We start from the raw sequence: 16,333 nt of genomic DNA on the forward strand, positions 1-16,333 counted from the left end.
ATTAATTTAGCTTTATAAAACTATGTAAGTTTAGCAAGAAGAATTAGAGATTAAAAGGGTATTTCATTGAGTTTAACAATTTTCACACAAAGAAGAAAAAGCCTTTTTTGAAGGTAAAATTTTTCTATCCTTATACTAAGATTGACTTGCTTATTCATCATTCAGGATTAATTCCAATGGGTATTAATTATTTTTGCTAAATGTCGATAATTTGAATTTAAATTGTTGGTATTAGATTGATTAGATTTATAATTCGATGAACATTGTTCTATTGTTAATCCTACAGTTTGTAATTTTTGTTAATGCATTAAATTTTAATTGTAGAATATTCTTTCAATGTTGAGTGAATACATATGGATATGCTAATTATTTTTACTTAAATAATTGATAATGTGTATTGTGTAATTAATATAGAAGTATTTGATTATGTTAATTATTTATTTTCTTTATTGTGGAGTTATGTTATCATTAGTCAATATATATTATTAACTCTATCGCAATCTCAATACGATGCAGAATTCTAATCAAATATGCCAAAATAAGTTTGCCTGCTTGGATTCGAATCCGATCTGGATCCGCACTAACCATAGATTTGAATTTGAGTCATAAACATTTAAACCCGCGGATCCAAATCCAAATCCAAATTAGTGTCTTATCAATGAAAACGAATCTGAATTCAGGTTCATCTAGACTCGGTCCAAATCCAACCCCTAATAACCTACGAAACACGGACACGCCTGGCATGTGACGTGTCGCGTGTCCGACACGTGTCGGACACGCGACGGACACGCGAAAATCGGTGTCCGACACGCCAAATGAAGTGTCCAATTTTTTAATATTTTTTCGGACACGCGGACACGGCTAGGACACGCGACGGACACGTCAAGGGACACGTGTCTTTTTTAAAAATAAAAAAAAAATTGAAAAAACTGAAAAAAAAAAAGTAATAAACTCCTCTGACCTCTCACTTACTCTCATCTCAAATCTCACTTTCACTTACTGGACTCACGCATTCCATTTTTCCATTTCCCTCCCTCTCAAATCTCAATTCCCTCTCACTCCTCTAACCCTAAAAATTCTACGGCTGCTCCTCCACCACGCCACCGCCACCGACGGCTTCACTGAGTGGTGCTGTGGTCTGCTCCTTCCTCAAATACTCGACGGCTGCACAGCGCTTCCCTAAAAATCGATTTTTTTTATTTTGTTTCAGGTATTTTCAATCTTTATCCTAAATCCTAATATTAATCTTGTTCTAATCTTTAATCTTAGTGTTAATCTTAAATTTATAATCTTGTTGAGTTGTTGTTTTAACATTTATTTTTACTGTGATGGAATTTGATTACTGAAATTTGATTTAGGACTGTGATGGATTTAGGACTGTATTGTATTAACGTATTGTATTGTATTGGTCTATTAACGTATTGTATTGTATTGTATTGTGATGAATTTGATTTAGGACTGTGATGAATTTGATTACTGGAATCCTAATATTAACGTATTGTATGTTGTATTGTATTGTATTGTATTGTAAATTAAGATGTTACTGTGATGGATATTTGATTTCAATTTGATTACTGTGATGGACTGTGATGGAATTTGATTACTGGTATTGTATTGTATTGGTTGTGGTTGTTTATAAATCTTGATGGAATTACTGTGATGGATTTTGATTACTGGAATTTGATGGAATTTATAAATCTTTAATTTTGGTTTTTTATAAACCTATTTATTTGGTTTTCTTTGATTTGGTTTGTATGACTATTTTTAAATACTCCTGTTGTTTATTTGGTACTTATTTGAATGTTATGTGAGTTTTATATTTTTAAAGTGTTTATTTACAAATATCAAATGAAAGATTGTAAAATTATTTTTAATTTGATATATTTATTATATTACCATTTACGTGTCCCCGTGTCCGCCATTTTTAAGTTGGCGTTTTCCCGTACCCGTGTCGTGTCCGTGTCCGTGTCCGTTTTAGTGCAACCTAGCTAATAACCCCTAATCTCATGTCAAATTTAAGTGCACCAAAATTTAACCAACCATATACATTCTGGGGCAAAACATTTAAAATTATATACTCACTTATAAAAACACTGTTAACAGTTGTCAATATTTTATAAAATAATAACAATATTAATAATAATAATAATAATAATAATAATAATAATAATAATAAAGAAGTCTACTTTAAAGGGTCGGACTAGCCCGGGTCTTACAAAAAGAAACTTTAAACAGGTGGGGTTTGATGGCCCACACCGACAAGACCCGTTTAAAGTAGACCCTTGTTAGAGTTGGTCTCATCGTCAGAATAGCTGATTTATCAGCTCTAGCTCTAATAGCTGTTTTCCCAGCTTCCATAAATCGATTTACTGCATCATCTGTTTACGGACTTGCTTCAAACACTGCCATGTTTCTGCCAATATTCGGGAAAGTATTTAGGACATGGTAACCATTAAGTTGCAAAAACACAATGATCTTCATCGTCACATTTTCTACATATTTTGACGGTGAGTTTATTGATCATGATTAAAGCCCGATTAAAGTCCGTTTAATGCTTGTCAAAAGCTCATTTTTAACCCGCTCTTATATAGGAAAACTTGACCCTATGAAAATCCAGCCCATTTAAAATTCTACCCATTAAAAGTCCGTCAAATAAAAGGACGGGTTCTGGGGGGCGATTGTCCCCGACCCATTGCACACCTCTAATCGGAAATTTTTTTTTCTCATGGCGACAACCTTTGTAAGAAGGGAGTCCATGACGTTTGTGCATTACAAGGGCTTTTTGATAACACAAATTGTTGTGAGAGACAGTCTCTTCAAGATACGCATTAGATATATGGACTAATAGTCAAATTGATACAAATTAAAGAAAAAATAAGAATGTGAGCTTCTTATTTTGAGGTCGTCTCTTTGAGAGACGATCTATCACAAGAGTAGATGTTTTGATAATGTCTTAAGATTGTGTGAAGGATTTTGATTTGATTATTTATTTCATTTTATTTTGAATGCAAGTATTTGTAATGAGATGTTGATACATTCCGACATTATACTTCAAAAACTAAGGTAATAATGAGAAATGGTACAACATAAGCAAGATAGAGTAAATAAAACGAAAGTGCAAGAATCGGATTCCAATTTATCCGATCAATAGAAATGGTGAAGATAAGATTCCAATTGTGTAGTTTGGGTGAGCTCTAAAATCCATATGCGTCTCTACTCTCAAGTCTACACTCTAAGCAAGAGACAACAGATCTTGAAAAGGTGACAAGAGCGCAAAATAAGAAAATGTATATTTTGCTTATATATTTTTTTCAAAGGGTTTGAATAGATTAGAGAAGTTCTATAAGCAAGGGGAGAATAAGAAAATTAATCTTTTAACCCCTGTTACAAGAGTGAAATTAAAACTCTCAATCACTAGGTTAATGTAGGAAAATTATCTACATGCAAATCTGTCAAAATTTAATCTTACTTGTCTTTGACCGAAAAATAATGCGTCATTACTTGCAAATTTTGACCATAACTTGAAATAATCGACCCGAAAAATATCGGAAAAAACTAGGTCAAACTCAACTGAAATTCTAAACCTTACTGTTTTGACTCGTTTTCAGTTTCACATCATCAATTTCTATTAAACATCATTATTTTTAGTTATATGTCATTATTTTTAGTTGGATTCCACTATAATTCTAGTCAATTTTTATATTTCAAGTCGATACTTCTTTATTGTAACCTTCTTATAAATATATTTGTCCCTTTTATAAAAAAATATTTTCTTTAAAAATAAAAAATATTATACATATATTTTTTGAAAAAACTAATGATAAAAATATATATTTTTAGAATCCTTAACTCGTTGGGTCGACCTAAACCGACCGAAACAACGGCATGACTTGACCCAAAATGAACCCAACCCATAATGGCCCGACTTGAAATAAAACCAACGGAAAGTGACCCAACCCACAACCCACGACCCCTCCCACCCAACCATTTTGACAGGTTTTCCTACATATAATCATACATCGAAAAATAAAAAAGAGATTGACTAACATATAAGCTTGATGAGCTATTCCTTTTATAATCAATTGATTTTTAAATAAATACTTATGTGTAGTTAATTTTTCTCTTATATTAATCTTATTATATACAAGTCCAATAATAAATGTATCGGCTAACTCATAATTCTCATACATTGCATTTTTGAGTTAACTCAAAATATTGCACCCCTTCAATTTTCAAAAATCAACTTGGTCTAATAGCAAGTACTCCTCTTTAAAAAAATTTTATACACTTAATTTGATACATTTGCTTCTACGAAAATAATTCTCATTCTCATAATTTCTTTTAAACTTTCATCCATATATTAGTTTTTTATATTATCGTTCACATAATTCAAATTTTATATATTATCCAAACTAAAGTTCTTAATATTTATATTCAACCCACAATAGCAAACTCAATGGGACATCAATATATGGTTATCACTTATGAGGGCAATGCTTTAAATAATCCCAAAAGACCAATATCCAAAAATTGACTTGAAATGTGGTGGGCACTTGGATATTGACTTACCAATTCATATGGGCATATGATATGGCTATGTCAAAACTACTAAACAAGGGTGGCACTACCAATTTAATTTATCCTCCAAAAATAGACAACTAAATAATCCTCCTAAGTCCTAATCCAACATACATGTCTCTTTGTCTTTTGTCATGCCATCCCTATCACCTGCACTCTTCATGATTTAATCTAACACTGCAATCTTTAAGACTTTGACTGCACAAACAAAAGTCAATATCCAATTTAGTATTTACATTCCTCGAATAATCTAACCGTGCTACGGGGAGCTCACGACCCACATGAACGGCAAAGAGTATTTACTTTTTACAGGCAGAAGCGGAAGCACACTAGAAAGAAACAAGTAGCTTGACGGGAATGAATAAACAAGTAGCTGCTGGTCATGGATCGATAACCCACAATAGAAATCCCGTTCTCTCCACCTTATCTTCCGTCTGTTGAGGTAAATGATTCGGCAAAGCCCGAAGGCCTAGTAGGTATGCTCGTTTGCGTGTTGTCCCGACTTGCAAAGAAGGATGATGAAGCGGAAGCGTCCATGTTGGTATCGCCAAGAGCCTGCCACTTTTTGAGAGCTTGTGGTAAGGTCATTTCAAAATCAATTCCGAACAAATCTTCGGAGTTGTCTTCTGACGGCTTCCATACATCAACGAGAGAAGATAGGACATTCACAACATGACCCATGTCGGGCCTCTGGTTGGGTTCCCGAGCACAACAGTGGCCTGCAAGTTCAGCGACTGTGCTGACACTAGCAAGAGTTTCCTCGTCAAGGTCAATGGCGGGATCAATTGCCTTTAGGAAAGCGTCTTTGTTAATAGACACCCTTCGGAACCAAGTCACGAGGTGAACACTGTCCTCTGGTTGGGTCTCATCAAGCGCTTTTCGTCCTGTGATCATCTCCATTAATATCACGCCAAAACTGAATACGTCAACCTTTGTAGTTATGCGGCCCATCACTGTTCGCACAAAGAGAATGAGATTAGAAATTATGAATTATTTAAAGAAGAACTAGTAAAATTTTGAGGACTGATCTAAGAATAGACATATACTAGGCACATGGCTGACAAGGGAAGCTTGACTCGCATAACAATGTCAAAACCATAATCCCCAACATGAGATAAAATGATATGATATACCGTTAGGTGTTATAATATAAATAATAGCACTAGTTGATTTGAACAGCTCACATAAGTCAAGTAGATGGATATTCAGTTGTTATTTGGACGAAAACCAAACCCAATTGGAGACTTATGCCAAAATACACACACAACACATAATCCTCCATGTTTGTCATTCCTATCCATTGCTTAATGAAGCACATCAGGTATCAGATATCATGTAAGGAGTTCATTAGGTTTGGCAAAGGCAAGAACAAGGAGTCGGCAACAATAATAAACTAACAGCATACACTAATTCTAGGCCTGTCAAACAGATCAGATTGGGTCGGGTTCGAGTCATATATAAACAGATCAGAAAACCCTTGATCCAAACCCAATCCATTTAGTTAATTGGGTCGAAAATCACAACCTTGACCCGAACTGCAACAGATCAGGTTGACCTGATTTTGACCCACTTAACCCGTTTATAATTTTTTTGTTTTCGTTTTAAGGTTTTTAACGTTGATTAAATCTAATTTTTTAGGCTTTAATTTTCACGTTATGTTTTTTTGTTGTTTTTTTGTATTTACTATGAAAATAAGAAAATATTTAATAAACTAAGATTAGCTTATACTTATTGATTTAACTTGAAATTAACACATTTTATTAAATGGGTTATATAGGTTTTTTTTAGGTTTAAAATTTTGACCTGAACCTAACTCATTTAATAAACAGATCAGGTCGGGTCGACCCATTTATTAATTGGGACAAAAGTCTCAACCCAAACCCACTTATTTCGAGTAGGTCGAATTAGCAGGTCGGGTCAACTATTGTCAGCCCTAACTAATTCTTATATTGTAAAGCAACAAGCTTGATTTGCCCTAATATCCTATCCGCTATTACCATCATAGAAAGGATGGCGACATCATTATCATCAGCATCATCATACTCAGTATCTTCCACTCATAAAAGCTATGATCAGAATCTGGGTGGGTTGGAGAGGCAGACCATACCCTTATCAAATGAGGTTGCGGCCACTGAGACAATCGGCTAGAGAAAAACCGGAAAATGAAAATAAATTGCAAAACAAGTCACAAGACAAGATAAAGGATTGCAACATAATTTAATATAATAAAGCATATAGCTAGAGGTGTTCATTCGGGTAATCAAATCAATTTCAGGCCAATTGTTTCAAGTCGGTTCAAAATCGGGTTGTGCGTCCACATCGATTTTTATATAATTTTAAATTCATGTTAAAGTCGGGTTCGGTTACAAGGTCGGGTAAATATCAGTCGTTGGGTCTGTTTTGAAGTGATAGCAATGCAAGGAAATACTAAAAGGTCAACTGTACCTGCGTATTCAGGTGCCAAATAACCGAAAGTCCCTGCTAGTCTTGTCTCGATGGAAGTTTTTCCACCATCAGGTGCAAGACGAACAAGTCCAAAATCTGCAACTTTTGCACGCATATCGTCTCCCAAAAGAATATTAGAAGGTTTAAGGTCCCTATGAATGAAACTTTGATGGGCCAAACCATGTAAGTATTCCACTCCTCTGGCCACATCTAATGCAATTGTTAACCTTTGATTCCATTTAAGGGGTTTCAGATCTTCCTCCTTCCAATTGAATAAATACCGACTCAAAGCACCTCGTGGCAAATACTCATACACAAGAAGCTTTTCGTTTCCATCTAAACAGAATCCCAGAAGTGCAACCAAATGTCGGTGGCGAACTTTGGTAAGAACAGCAATCTCGGACTTAAATTCTGCCAACCCTTTATCGCCCAAGACTCCGGAGTTCATCCGCTTGACTGCAATCTCGGTTCCATCGGGTAACTCCCCTTTATAGACGGTTCCAAAACCCCCTCTTCCAAGAACCTTATCGTCACTGAAATTGTTCGTCACATTTCTTAACACCTGAATAGAGATTATCATGTTATTAGCCTCGATTACATGAACGTCGCTGGGCCCACTGCTGCCTTGACTTTGCTCTCCACTCATCACCTTGTCATTCACTCCCGGGCCAGTGACTGTTATTTTGACACCGTCATCAGACCCTGAATGACTAGGATGAATCACCACAGTATTCGACTGTTCTACTCTACCATAAAGCTTTTTCCTTCTCAAGAAACAAAATAGTAACAGACCAGCAACAGAAACCAAAAAGATACAACCAACAACGGATCCAACAATCACCCCGACTTTGGAACCTTTGCCACCAGTTCCTGGTTCGCCAGAACGGCCACCTCCAGATGGGCTCGGATGATCTTTTCCAATATTGAGATTCCCTCCATGATTTACTTTAGTGTGGGAAGAAAAACTTGGGACCTTACCATATAGGTTATTGAACGAAACGTCAAGTGCCTTAAGGTTAGGCATTCTAGTGAATTCTACGGGTATGGTACCCGTGATATTATTATGTGCGAGTATTAATGTCTGAACTGATGTAAGAGCAGCAAACTTAGGCGAAAGAGTACCACTTAGACCCCGACTTTGCAGATTAATCGTTGTAATGTTTTTATTCGAACAAGTTATGCCCAACCAATTTGCACAAGGATCATTGCCCTTCCAATCATGGGCAATTTGTAAAGGGTACCCAAATGGTTCCATGACCGATATCAGAGTATTAACACGGCTATCACAGTCTACACCAGGATCTGGCAAACAAAAGCTGTTTTGATCGGGTAACATTTTATCAACAGCTACTGAATCGGGAAACTTAGGGGTCGGTCCTTGAAGAGCGTTATTTGTCAAACTAACTTTCTCAAGCAAAGGCAGCTTCATCAGAGAAACAGGGACCGGGCCAGTGAGACTATTGTCTCTCAAATTTAGATCCACTAAACTGGTCAATTTTGACAAATCTGGGATAGGGCCAGTTAAAGCATTCATATTCAACCATATTTGCACCAAACTGGTCATGTTTTGTAAAACCTCAATTGTACCATTAAAACTCCGACTGCCACTCGAATCCTGTTGCCCATTTAACCACAAGGACTGAAGCCCAAGACCCGAAAAGCTTGGGGGCAGACCACCCGTCAGGTTATTGGACGACAAATGCAAATGGATCATACTGCCAAAATTATCAGGACTGAAAATATCTGGTAGATTACCACCAACATTAGCCGAATTAGCAGAAAAGTTTTTCAAAGAAAGAGCATCCTTTAGACCCTCGGGTATAGACCAAGCATCAAACGGGTTACTATCTAGATAAACTTCTTGGAGAGACGCTAACCCATCAAAGAAATCGCCAGGGATAAAGCTAAATTGATTGCTATGAAGATTCACCGTCTGGAGCGAGCTCAACCCCTTAAGAGTAGGCAATCGCCCCGACAAAGTATTGTTCATAAGCTCAAGGATTTCAAGGCTCGATAGGTTGCCTATGAAAGGCGATAAAGTGCCCGATATGCCTAAACCTTTCAACTGTATCCTTACAACTCGTTTCGAGTTAGATTCACAGCCTACACCATGCCAATTACATGGATCCGAGTTAGACCAATCGATTCCCGAAGGAAGCTTGAAGTTCTGTTTGAGTTGCTGCATAGCAGCAGCATCAGAAGATGCAGATTGTGCACTGGTACATACAACGAACAGAGACAGTACCAAAATATTAAGGGTCAAAACCCTCAAATGCTCAATGGACATCTTAGAGAAAAATTTTCCACCTACATCAACAAATACGCTAAAAATTATTAGTCATTAAAAAACCTAAATGCTAAATTTAGCTTGTTCACAAAATCAGTACCCCCATTCTAAATTCTAGTTCATTGATTTGTTATTATCATTATTTATTTTTTTAGTGGAATTTTTGTGATTATATTTCCTACTTACATTTCAAACCCATTTCAGAAATCTTCAAGATATACAAAATTTAGGGAAAAACAGATAAATAATTATCAAATACCTCAAAGGAACAATGGGGAAAATTCCAATGAACAAATAAATGCAGATTTTGACTTTCTAGTATAATTTGATAAATAAAAACCCAATTCGGATTAAAATTCTGAAAATTATAAAAATAAGAAATCATCAAAACTAAAACAATGAGTCTAAAAACAAACAACCCACAATTTCAAATTGTCCAAAAACACCCAAAAAAATTCAAAATGTGCAAAGCCAACTTAAACAATAAAAACCCACCAAGAATTAAGTCAAAAAAAAAAAATATTCAACCCAGCAAAATTTTTAACACCTCAAAAAAGGGAATTATAAAATTCTAAAAAGAAAAAGATAAAACATGAAAAAATCTTACCTTGAAGTGTGAAGAAGTAATAGGGGGAGAAACGTTACTGGGTAAGTACAGTTTCTTGTGGCGTGTTTGGATGAATTGAAGGTTTTTGGTGTGGTAAAGAGAATATAAATGAGCACGAAAAAGAAGAGTACAGTTTAATCTTTCCAGCTAAAGACGAAGATTTGTTGGGAGAAAACTAGAATCGAGAATTAACATCCGCTGATTATGCAATTGACGGTGATGGTAATGGAGGACAAAGGGACCAAGTTATGGCGGAATATGACTTGTATGTAGAGTCCTAGTCCTAATGTTGTACCCTCACTTGGTACCTAAATTTCTCATTTATCATTTTGGTTTATTTTATTTATTAAAATAATCTTTTTATTTATATTATAAATTTTGATTAAAAATAACTTTATTTATTTTTAATTTATTTATATTCATTACTAATATTATTTTAATATTTTTATATCTCTTATAATTCTTATATATTTCCCACTAACTTAATAAAAAAAATTATTAGCTTTGATATCTAAATTTTTTTCACTAACTTTCTTTTAATACTTTTTATATATTTATAGTTTATATTTTTCCTCTATCAAATTTATTTTTTAATAAATTAGTATATTATTATCTAAAACATTTCACTTTTTAATTTCTAAGAACATTTCTTGTAAGAACTTCATTAAGGAACGGATGTATCAGTTATGTACTACTTATTCCTCCATTCTTAAATATTCACACCCAATTATGACATATTATGTGGCTAAATATCACTATTAGTTTCGAGTATAAAGAAACGAAGGTAGTATTTTTTATATGTAACATAAACTATAATCGTTGGGTCCATCTCATTAAACATCATTTGCTGTTTTGAAATGGTTGCATTCATTTTGCTATTAATTTTTGATTTTTGAGTTATAATGTATCACTTTTTTAATTTTATTTGTTAATTTAATTCTTTTACCAACACAATTTATTTTGCATTTTTATCAAATATTAATTTTTTAAAAAAATTAATTTTTATTTAATGTTAATTGAATGAGATGAATAACAAATAAATAAGTCAACAACTCAAATTTAATGCGTTACTACTTAATCCTTTTGTTTTTTATTCCATCAAAGACACCTAAGCTTGAGCTTGTTATCACTATCAAATATCAATTATCAATTTAACATCCATGACCATGACCAAGATTTCTTTATCTTGTGTGACTTGACTTGCCAATGATAATAAATTATTCTTCCTTCCCCATAAAAAATGACAAGTATATTTGTTAAGTTGTATTGTTTTTTAAATTTTTAGTTTAGAGTAGAATAAAAGGTGGTTTATTTTGTTTATTTTTAAGAAAAAGGTGGTTTATTTGAACATTAATTTTATAGAGATTTTAAATTTTCACAAAGTTGTCGAGTATAGAAATTCGTTAAATGTACGAAACTTTTTTCTATATAATTACATAAACAAATAAATTTATAAAAAATATATAATTATATATTATCGTTATAAAAATTATATTCAATAAAATGTAATGATCATTATAAAAGTTTTGTAACAACATCATGATTGTTGATTGAATAAATAAATATAAACTATATTTATATGTAGAAAGGTTAATATAAGAACTCTCCTTATGATAATAACTTTTATAATAAATAAAAAAATTTAAATATATTTAACAATATGGTAATATGGGTGTCGTTGAGTAGAAAATGAAAAATAATGGATTTTTTATTTATTTCTATTTTATAATGATTTATATTTTTTTTAGAATTTAAATAATGTTAAAGAAGATTTTAAGTTTTTTTATTCATTTAAAAAAAATTCTTTTTATTAGCTTTTTATAAAATTTCTCATATTTTAAAAATAATGATGTTTTAATAAAGTGCTTGAATGTCATATGAAGTATTATTTACCTAATTTTACATAGTATTTAAATATGCTAATAAATTATATCCATTGTAAATTAAATAACTAAGACAATATTATTTCTAAAATTAAACTTAATGTAATCAATAAACAACCAATAAAATAGGGTATAGATCAAAATAAGTAATTTAAAAAAATAATGTAACAAAAATAATACTTCCTTCCGCTATAAAAATACTCATTATATAAGGGTTTTTTACACAATTCATTGTTCAAGCTTATTTTATACATTGCGGTTAATGTGTAAGAAAAAATATAATCAATTGGGATCATGTTTGAATCATCTAATCGCATACTTTCATAATATTAAATTTTTATAATTTTTAGATTTGTCATCATCATCCTACCCAGTACATCCCGCTCATAGAAAAATTAAAGTCAGGGTAGGAGAGTATGGTGCACAGTATGAGGATTTAAATAATTATTTAATTTTATTGAAGTCGAATTATTCAAATTGGAAACGTCTTTGGTGGGGAAGATTTGCCCACCATGTTCAAATCATCTTCTTCCCTAATTATTTTGGAAACATATATTTTTATTCTAATTACAATGATTATCGTAGAATGTGATTTGACATTTTCGTACCTCCTTAATTATGCTAACTACACTCATCGTAGACGTGTTTTATAACCTCTAGCTAGTTGATAATATTATACGCATTTACTTTTTTACAGTTTTAATACAAATTTAAATCTCAGTATCTCTAAATACACATAATAAAAAAATTATAAAAAGTACATATTAAAAAAATATGCATTAAGACGAATATAACGAGATCTCACATAAATATATTTTATCTTCTAAATATGTGTTAAAAATATTAATTAATTTCTCTCTCCTTAAGATGAAATATTCTAAATAGGAAGAACATTAGAGAACGAAAAAAGTAATATCTACTATCGCCATTAAACATCTTGGATTTGATTATTACCTAAACAACAAATTTACCAAGTGACTTGAATAAGAAAGTTGAGTGCTCGAACAAGCAAGTGGTGTACTTGTTCAAGCACGTGTAGTCAGGATAGTAAGGGATAATTGTAACACAAGCTTTCATATGCATGTTAATTTGATATGATTAATTTGATATTTTGTTAAGGCATTAGTATTTAATTGAGAGGGATGGAGAGATATAAATTATTGAAAATATAATAAAAATTACAAATACAAATTACAAGTAAAACAAACAATATTTGTATTTTCGTTGTGTTTGGCTATTAGCTCCTTCTACATTACCAATTAGAATTTTTTGAAGATTAGGTTGCAATGATAAACGTCCCTCAGAAATTTGATGTATGTAGTATGCGATGTTGTCATTTTTCTTTTGTGATATTTCTTATACAAGGTGCTTAAGATTTGATGTTTGAAATTTACAATGTGATACAAACTACTAGGGCTGAGCAAAACTATCTGATGATCCGATAATCCGATGATTTGATCTGATATCCGATTCGAAATTACAATTTGGATCGGATATCCGATTCGAAAATTCGGATATCGGATACAAATTCGGATGTCAATGTTTGTAGATTCGAATATCAGATATTTCAAATATCCGATTGGAAAATTTTCAACTCATTCTCATTGATATCGAATATCGAATATCTCGATTATTCGATTCCAATATTGGATGTCGGATATTGAATATCGGATATCTAGTCGGATCGGATCGGATATCGAATATCAGATATCTTAGTTTTCGGAAATTCGATTATGCTCAACCCTACAAACTACAACACCACTCAGTGTTAGTGAATAGAATGAAACGACAATATATTGTAGAAGATTAAGAGATGTATGAAGAGTTCATATTTCTTTTCATACACTTGATGCAATTAAGGAGAGGAACAAGAACAAGAGAAGTTGTAAGAAGAATTCAATAATAGAGCACAAATACGTACACCAATAACAACTTATGTATCATCAGTTATAAACATTAAAGGGAGGTTATTAATCATTGGGAATAATTAAAACCAACCAATAACCGGACAAAACTACCAAAAACCACAAAGAACAAAAACAGAAATCAGGAGACGAGTCATTGCTCCCAAGCCACGACTCGGTGCTTCCCATAGAGTCTATTTAGCTTTGTGTTTTGTCTAAGATTGAGACTTTAGAACACAAGTGACGAGCGACCACTCATCACTTTCTTTCTGATCTTTGATTTGCAATTTTCTTTTTGGCATATTTTTAGACGTTAATATTATTACATATTTTTTCCACCACTATATTATTCTATGATATATAATACTTTGGATCTATATACTCTAACGGCCTGTTTGGTTGATGGTAATGAAGTAATGGGAATGAAATATTGTAATGGCAATGGTAATGAAGGAATGGATATGAGAATTAGTAATGAAGATTCTTTTGTTTGATGTGCATGACTAAAGAATGGTAACGGAACATAATATTCCATTGATTGCATTTGGTTGTTAGTAATAAAAAATGGTAATGACTCTTAGTTTCATTATTGTATATTTGTATCTAAAAGCATTATTGTATTTAAATTATTCTATCTAATGATTCTTTTTTTAATAATAATATTTTTTTTAGATAATTACATACATTACCTTTTTTTTTTCTTCATTTCAAAACAATATTACCTTATTTTATTACCACAGTAATACTTCATTACCATTATAGCCTAATACCAGGTTGTTTGATGGTAATAAAAATAGTCATTTTTGGTAATTTCATTACCTTATTTTATTACCATCCATTACTATTGAAGGCATCCAAACAACCAAATTTTTTATTACTTAATTTTATTACCATTACTGCCCTCTAATACCATGTACCAAACGGGCCGTAAATGCTCAAAAGATATGAATCACTAATAAGAGTGGACTTAAGTTTTCAAATATATTTGGATAAGAATTGATTAGACTCTAAATAATTTTATAGTGGAATCCAATCAAAAAAATATGTAATATATATTATTATTTATTTTAATAATTATACATCACCCAAAAAACACTCACATAAAGAAAAAAAAAAGTATAGGTTTAGAAAACCAAAGATAATACGATAAATAGGGTGGGTGGTAGTGTAAAACTTCAAACAAAGACCTCATAGTTGATCCCAAGTCCATAGAAACTCCGAAAACATCGAGTACATGGTACACATCCCAAGGTCATGTTACACACCCAAGATTGCTATTAAGTGCATATACAATTAGGGTTAAGGATGAATCTTGAGTTGAAAGTTAAAGGTTAAAATTATTATCAAAACAAAAATTTAGATTCAAGATTTAAACTCTAAACCTTTTAATTAACAATTATGTTCCCAAACCATTAAACAGCATATATTTATCAATATACTAGACAATATATTAGTTTTATAAAATAACTTAAAAATTTTCAGGGATCAAGCCATGTTTGGCCTTAATAATGATCCGCTATTGGTAAAGGCAAGTATTGCATGTCACCAACTGATAATGCCCATTAAAAAATTAACCCAAAAAACTCAGTGAAAAATGATGCAATATTCAAACCAAATTTTAAAAATTTTCTATCTCATCTACCTTTTATCTTTATAAATTATTAATTAGTTACATATTTTATAAATTACTTGATATCTCAAATATCTCATAAAGCGACCTTACATGATTCAAAATCATGATTCCACTGTTACCGCTTAATACAACCAATGCTTGTACATTCTTTATCTTAGAAATTGAATTAAATGACTTAAAACAAATTCTAAAATAAATTTTAAAAAATTTTAATTTTCAAAATAAGTGTCTCTGTATTTGAGGTTAAGGTTAAACTTATTCGTTATTATTAATAATGAACAAGAGAAAAAGTATATACCACGACTTTTAAAACTGTTATTATTTTTTTTTTTAATTTATTTTAATTGTAATTCATTCCATAGAAATAGATTTTACAAGAAATTGGTGGAGAGTCGAGCAACAAGTAGAGCACCTACTCCTTTTTGAATACAAAAAGCTAGTTTATGGAAAATATAGGCCCTAAGTGCTACTAGAGTTACTTAATGAACACGGTGCAAACCTTGATAATAGGTCGAGCACGTCTTCTCCTAACTCTCCAAAAGTAAAGAAGGCAAAGGGAATAAATTTATACCCATTCTCCTCACACTTAGAAGAGTATTTCTTCCACTTACGCTCAGTATTATTGGCTAAAGAAGCCCCAGGGGCCCAAGAAAAGACTCCCGAGCCAGTAAAGAATGAGCCTCTAGTTAAATCCACACAAGCATCTTCGCCATGAAGCCAATTGAACAAAAGCAGATCCGCTAGCATGAGATCTTTACCTACTTCGGAATAAAACCCTAAAAGAAATCTCCTTACGAACCAGAACCCTAGCTTTACAACAGAGAGACTTTACAGTATACTACCTCTCTTTCAACTTATTTACAAAGAAAAAATTGAGTTTTGTTAAGTGTTTTGACTTTTTTAGTAGAAATATAATAATTTTATGCTATGTAATAGAATATAATTAGCTTTACCTTATTTAGTTTAATATATATAGCAATTAATCAATTGATTATT

General features: G+C 32.1%; 1 protein-coding gene across 2 annotated transcripts; it reads right to left on the bottom strand.

The window, feature by feature from the left end:
• Positions 1–4,631: 4,631 nt before the first annotated feature.
• Positions 4,632–10,215, bottom strand: LOC130802896 (receptor protein kinase TMK1-like). 2 transcript variants are annotated; one of them, XM_057667002.1, is made up of 4 exons: positions 9,918–10,215; positions 7,024–9,330; positions 6,686–6,722; positions 5,402–5,531 (listed from the first exon to the last, which is right to left on the bottom strand). In XM_057667002.1, the coding sequence occupies exons 2-3, from the start codon at positions 9,308–9,310 to the stop codon at positions 6,691–6,693; spliced, it is 2,319 nt and encodes a 772-aa protein (XP_057522985.1). In that variant the 5' UTR covers positions 9,311–9,330; positions 9,918–10,215; the 3' UTR covers positions 5,402–5,531; positions 6,686–6,690. The 2 variants fall into 2 exon arrangements, with proteins under 2 accessions (XP_057522984.1, XP_057522985.1); XM_057667001.1 differs by lacking the exon at positions 6,686–6,722 and having other exon boundaries at positions 4,632–5,531.
• Between the last annotated feature and the right edge of the window lie 6,118 nt (positions 10,216–16,333).

Source organism: Amaranthus tricolor, chromosome 16, assembly GCF_026212465.1.
Source record: "Amaranthus tricolor cultivar Red isolate AtriRed21 chromosome 16, ASM2621246v1, whole genome shotgun sequence".
NCBI classification, from domain to species: Eukaryota; Viridiplantae; Streptophyta; class Magnoliopsida; order Caryophyllales; family Amaranthaceae; genus Amaranthus; species Amaranthus tricolor.

Bases quoted from the DNA above. Each gene is read 5' to 3' on its own strand.
- LOC130802896 (XM_057667001.1), bottom strand. From the start codon at position 9,310: ATGTCCATTGAGCATTTGAGGGTTTTGACCCTTAATATTTTGGTACTG. The intron at 5,532-7,023 runs GTACAGTTGACC...TTGTGCGAACAG, and splicing joins TTTGGCACCTGAATACGCAG to TGATGGGCCGCATAACTACA.